The sequence below is a fragment of the Falco naumanni genome, chromosome 16, assembly GCF_017639655.2.
Source record: "Falco naumanni isolate bFalNau1 chromosome 16, bFalNau1.pat, whole genome shotgun sequence".
Classification (NCBI taxonomy): Eukaryota; Metazoa; Chordata; class Aves; order Falconiformes; family Falconidae; genus Falco; species Falco naumanni.
Genome location: NC_054069.1, coordinates 7,733,389 through 7,738,835, shown reverse-complemented (window position 1 = coordinate 7,738,835; position 5,447 = coordinate 7,733,389). Strand labels below are relative to the sequence as shown.

The following is a 5,447-nucleotide window of genomic DNA, read 5'->3' as shown; positions in this document are numbered from 1 at the left end:
CTCAAGTGAGGAGAAGTCCCTGCCCCTCGCCACCAGGGGCCTGTTCTTCCTCATCCCCCCCACCCCCACCCCCTTCAGTGTTCTCAGGGAGCTTGAGGGACCCCGAGGACTCAAAGCGTATCTTCGTCCTACAGCCATGCTCTTCCTGGGATGTGTCCCGCCAGTGCCTGCAGGACATCCCTAGGCGAGAGGAAGGAGGAGAGTGCAGCAAGCACCAAGGAGTCCTGCCGCATCCCGAGGCCAAGCCCTCAACGCGCTAAGGAGCCGTCGGGAGGACCCACACCGTCTCTGAAAGGTGTTTGCGTCTTTTTTTTTGCTAAATACAGATCAGAAAAAAATGTAGCACCATCAGCCTCTTGTCTCAAATCAATCCAACTCAACCCATCCCGGTGGACTCTGCGATGGCAACGGCGAATTGACAACAAAGGCGCACAGCACGGATGGATGGAGACCCTGCCAAGAGCCATGTTATTGTTCTATTTGTGCCATGTTATTGTTCTTTTTGTAAAGCAGCAGCACGGTAATAAAGCAACGCAGGGACCTTAGCAGAGATCCAAAGGCAGCCAGGAGGGGAAACAACAGGGGGAACAGAGCAGGTCTGTGGTGCAGAACAAGGCTGGATTGCCACCGTTTTGGGAGCTGGGGCGGGCCGGAGCGCTCGCTGAGAATTGCCCCGTGCCGTCGTGCCATCAGGGGACACGGGCTCTTTGTCTGTGGGAAAGTAGTCTCAAGAGGCCAGGGAGAAAGAGGACAAAATCTGACCAGGGAATCTTGTCCCAGAATGAAGACAGGACAGGCGGAAGCCTACTCAGTCTTGGCATCTGGGGGGCCATTGGGCACCCCTGGCCCTTTCTCTCGGAGCTTGCGCAAGTAGTCGTGGGGGCCTTTGCCCTCAAAGGCTGTGGGGCTCTTGTAGGAGCCACCGATCTTGTCCCAGAGGGTGAAGTACTGCCCGTAGTTGTAGTCAAAGTACAAGTGGTGGTCGGTGTGGTGGGCTGAGCCGTTGATGACGTGCCGCAGGAGGTGGGGGACACGGTAGTCGCCATCATGAATGGAGATGGTCCAGACATTGACAAAGATGTAGAGGCCCAAGTAGGTGACTTTGTGTAGGGGAAAGAGGAAGGGGTAGATGTGGTAGGGCAGGCTCTGCATGAAGCCATCAACAGGGTGGAAGGCGTGGCTGGCGAAGGGCGTCGCGATCTTCCACAGGTGGTGGGGCTTGTGGAAACGCTGTGGGGAGAGGATGTGCCATCGGTCCCCAAGGCAGGGGTGGGCATAGGGCCCATGCAGGCTGGCCCCTTTTAGGGGGTCCCCCGGCCAGGGACGCCCAAAGGGCAGGAGAGGAACATGTGCCCTAATGGGCTTTTGGTTCGCGTCACATCATGGACTGAGGCAAGGCCACCCCACCATTCCCCGCAGGGCGCGCGTTCCCTTGGAGAAGCCACTCAGCTGCGGCCCCATCGCAGGGCGAGGGCTCTCGTCTGGGGCCCACCATCCCATCATGTACCTTATAGAGTAGCTTGTGGTGGAGAGCACGGTGTATCCAGTAGATGCCCATGTCAGTGAAGAAGAGGAAGGACAGCATGCTGAGGAAGACGCCTGACCAGCCTAGGGGAACAGGGATGTTAGGGGTGGCACCCGCAGGTGCCAAGAGCCGGTAAGGAGCTGGGGGTCGCGGGGGCCGGGGAGACATGATGGCCCTTGCAGCAGGAGGTGTGTGAGTTGCGTTGGGATCTGTCCCATCAAAGAGACATGGCAGTAGAGCTAAATGGTCTCGCATGGCTTGGAGAAAGCGACTCAGGCACTGGTTTGTCAGGAGCTGCACCCAGGGAAGCCAAGGGCTTCTTTGGTGGAGGGGAGGGTGTGCATCAAACAGGCCAACACACCCCATCCCCAAGCTGGGGAAAATGGGCACCTCCTCACGTTGGCCTAAAGAGAATTTGGGATTACAACTAACAGATGAGACCAGCTCGAGGCGGGAGGTACCCAGGGGGATTTTCTGGGGCTCGTACAAGATAGACCGTCGTCAGGAAAAATGAGGGTGTGCTGGGTGCACTGCCCACCTTGGGTGGGGGCCAAGAGAGGCAACCTGAGCGATGGGGAGAGGGTGCCAGCCCGGCGAGGGGGTGCCAGCCCCGTGAGGGGGTGCCAGCCCGGCGAGGGGGTGCAGGCGAGCAGCTCACCATATGGGGAGTCCTCGATGTTGTCGTAGAGCTTGCTGTAGCCCCGCACTTCAGCGAAAAACAGGGCAACGGTGGGCACGCTGATCCAGGGGAGGGAGCACAGTGCGTAGACAATCTCCCGACGCACCTGGTTCTGCGGGGGAAGCAGCAGAAGAGAGGGGGTCAGGGGAGGGGGGCACACCAGGAGCCGGGCAGAGCCCCAACCCCTCGCGAGGCAGGTGGGTCTGTGCCGTGTGCCACCCACTTGGGGAGAGCCACGCTCAGGGTAGGACAGGGCTGGTGCAGGGTGCTGGGCCTGGTGTGTTGTGTGAGTGGTCCTTGTTTCTGGTCAGGGATGACTGAGGGTGCCGTGTGGGGGGGCACCGGAGGGCTGAGAGGGGCAACTGCCACCACCAGTCAGGCAGCCTTTGATTTGCAAAAGCCAAGTGCAGAGACCTGCATCGGTCTGTGTGCGTCGGCAGCCAGCCTTTAGCTGCCACGTGCGCGAGCGGTGGTTGCCACAGCAAGGGAGCGACGTGTGCCGGAGAACGCAGGGTGCCGGGGCCAGTGTGGTCAGTTTGGATGTGTGCAGGGATGTCCGTGTACTTCTGGAGTGGCCGGGGACCCCCAGGCTGCCACTGTGCCTGGAGCGAGGTGGTTTGTGGTGGGCAAGGGTGGAGAGCTGGGAGTGTGGGTGTATCTGTAGGGTCGGGTGTTCAGCGGACGGGGGGTCACCCACATATGGAGTGACAAGTCCTGGCCTCAGGAGGACCAGGCAGTCCAGCATCTCCGCCAGGCGCAGATGTCAGCGGTAGGCTTTGAGCTGGTCTCAGTGTCCTCGCGTCTTCAGGGGCTTCCCAGGGGCTCGCTTTAGCGGTCAAGGGGTGGGGGGCAGGGATGTGTGTCTCATGAGCCCTATGCAGGGTAGGGGGTTGGTACGTGGGAGAAGAGCATCATCCCTCGAGGTGCAAATGAGAGCAGATACCAAAGAGGCAGCGGTGACAGCCCGTGCCAAGGCATCAGCACGCATCATTCGGAACAGCCTCCGACAGCAGGATGGCAAGGGGGACACTGGCAGCGCGGGCAAGGCGGGATGTTGAGGGGTGATGCGGGGTGCACTCACCTCTAGGAACTGGGGATGTTTCTTGAGTTCGTGGTCAAAGATGAAGTAGTAGCTGAGGGTGCCAAAGAGCAGGTAGAGGGTGAGTGCCCCCAGGTTGGTGATGACAAAGAGGCTGAGGAGCTGGCGGCAGGGCTCGCCTTCGGGCCAGCTGGGGGGGTACACGTAGGGCGTGAGGAGGTGTCGGTCTGCGGCATCCAGGACCAGATCCATGGCGGCTGCTGTGGGAAGGAGAGTGGGCTCAGCGTGAGTGGGTGCAGGTGTTCCCCGTCCCCTCCAGCCCCGTCCACCCCTGCGGCCACACGGGCCCGATCCAGGTGGCGCAGGAGATGGGGTGCCCGGCAGGGCACGGGCAGGGGTGCCAGCGGGGAGGGGGCCCGTCTGCCCGGGTCACCTCGGCGGGGGCTGGCACACGCCGGCAGCGGGGTACGACGCGTGGCCCGGGGCCGCTGCAGGGGTGCGGGGGCTGCCCTGGCTCCCGCGGGCGAGGACGCACGAGCGGGTCCCCCGGCGGGGCGGGGGCGGCGCTGGGCTGCAGGGTCCGGGTCCCGCGGGGGGAGGGGGGGGGGGCGCTCCCTCAGCGGCCTGGGGCCCCCGCCCCGGCGTCGGGTCCCGCGGGGGCGGCGATTCCGGCAGCGCTCACCGGGACCGTGCGTGGCCGGGGGCAGTCGGTGCGCTCGGGGGGGCGCCGTGGCCGCAGCCAGCGCCCCGCCCCCGCCGCGGCGGTGGGCACGAGGCGCCCCGCGGGGCCGAGGCTGCGGGTGCCCCCCCGCCCCGCTCCCGCGCTCCCCGCTCCCCGGTACCTGCTGCGGGCTCCCGGCGCGGCGCTGGGCGGGCGGGGGGGGGCGGTGCCGCCCGGTAGCGCCACGCGACGTCACCGCCGGAGCGGCTCGCGCCACCGCGGGCGGTGACGTCGCGGCGGGGCGGGGCGTGGGGGCAGCCTCGCCTCCCCCGCGCGGGGCCACCGGGGCGGGGCGGCACCTGCTGCCAGTGGCGGGGGGGTGGCGGCCCACGGGGCAGCCCTGCCCGGCGTGTCGGGGCGGCCCGGCCGGCTGGGGGCGCTGTGCCGCTGCCCCTGCGGGGGCCCGGCGGGCGGCAGGCAGGGCGGCACCGCCTGGCCCTCGGCTTGGGCGAGTGGCTTCGCCGGGCTGGCTCGGCGCCGGCGTGGCGCCCGCCCCGCTTGGTGGGACCGAAATGTGACAGGTCGAGGCAACCAGGCTGGCGAAGCGTGCCCAGCGCCCCGGCCCACCTCCTCCGCCGACTCCGACTACCGGTGGGCAGTGAGGGGGCTGGTGATGCACCGAGGGACCTGGCGATACACATGATGCTCAGGGCTCGGGATGAACCTTGGAGCCAGCAGCTGCTCCTCCCCGCTGCCGGGCACAGGTCCCCGTGACACGGGGAAGAGGCGGCATCAGGGTCATGGCACACGTGTGCTGTGGGCGAATCCCCGTGCAGGTGATGCCGTCACAGGATGGCGGTGGCATGGGGAGGTGGTGGCCCGGGTTGGCACTCTCTGGCAAGGTCCCTGACGGGGAGGAGGTCCTGTGTGTGGGCGTCTGGGTCAGGGCGATGCCCGGGGTGAAGAATGAGCACGTGGTACGCTGCATGGGAGCGCTCGGGGCCGGCGGGGCGGCAGTGGGGCGGGGGGCAGCGAGGCACGCCGCCTGCAGCGCGGGAAGGCACGGGTTCCCCCGGCCCTCTCAGGGAAAGGGTGGCTGTGGGCTCGAGGGAGGCAGTCGCCCATCCTCAGGCCCATCACCCCCAAAGCTGCCGGGAGCACTGCGTGCCATCCCAGGAGACCAGTGCAAGACAGACCCGGGCAAGAGGAGGTTCCTGGGAGACTGTGGCGTGGTTTGTCGGCTTTTTTTTAAAGCAAGCAGCCAGAGCGGGGCTGTGTGGGAAGGTGCCAGCAGGGTGGGTGGGCAGACCGTGTTTTGGGGCACGGGTGGTGCCCGTGGCCAGCCTGAGCAGGCACTTCTGCGGGAGGGAGCATGGGTGAAGCCTCACCTGGAGCACCTGGAGCGCTGTGGGGGCCCCGCTCGCTAACGAGGGCAGGAAGGCTTTGGACCACGTCCAGACAAGGGCAGTGGGGCTAGCAGGCCCTTGCTATGAGCAGGGGCTGAGAACCCCAGGTGACTCTATCGTACATTCTCACCTTGTGA

General features: G+C 65.7%; 1 protein-coding gene across 3 annotated transcripts; it reads right to left on the bottom strand.

Annotated features, from left to right (window-relative positions):
- Positions 1-457: 457 nt before the first annotated feature.
- On the bottom strand, positions 458-4,194 carry SC5D (sterol-C5-desaturase). 3 transcript variants are annotated; one of them, XM_040616027.1, is made up of 5 exons: positions 4,086-4,194; positions 3,286-3,503; positions 2,184-2,316; positions 1,508-1,608; positions 458-1,230 (listed from the first exon to the last, which is right to left on the bottom strand). In XM_040616027.1, exons 2-5 carry the CDS (start codon positions 3,493-3,495, stop codon positions 805-807), a joined length of 870 nt encoding a protein of 289 aa, XP_040471961.1. In that variant the 5' UTR covers positions 3,496-3,503; positions 4,086-4,194; the 3' UTR covers positions 458-804. The 3 variants fall into 3 exon arrangements, with proteins under 3 accessions (XP_040471961.1, XP_040471962.1, XP_040471964.1); XM_040616028.1 differs by lacking the exon at positions 4,086-4,194 and adding an exon at positions 3,926-4,073; XM_040616030.1 differs by lacking the exon at positions 4,086-4,194 and adding an exon at positions 3,677-3,809.
- Positions 4,195-5,447: the final 1,253 nt, after the last annotated feature.

Coding starts and splice junctions, on each gene's coding strand:
- SC5D (XM_040616027.1), bottom strand. CDS start 3,495: ATGGATCTGGTCCTGGATGCCGCAGACCGACACCTCCTCACGCCCTAC. Junction 2,317..3,285: donor AACATCCCCAGTTCCTAGAG/GTGAGTGCACCC, acceptor CTTCCCCCGCAG/AACCAGGTGCGTCGGGAGAT. Junction 1,609..2,183: donor CATCGAGGACTCCCCATATG/GTGAGCTGCTCG, acceptor CTGTTCCCCTAG/GCTGGTCAGGCGTCTTCCTC.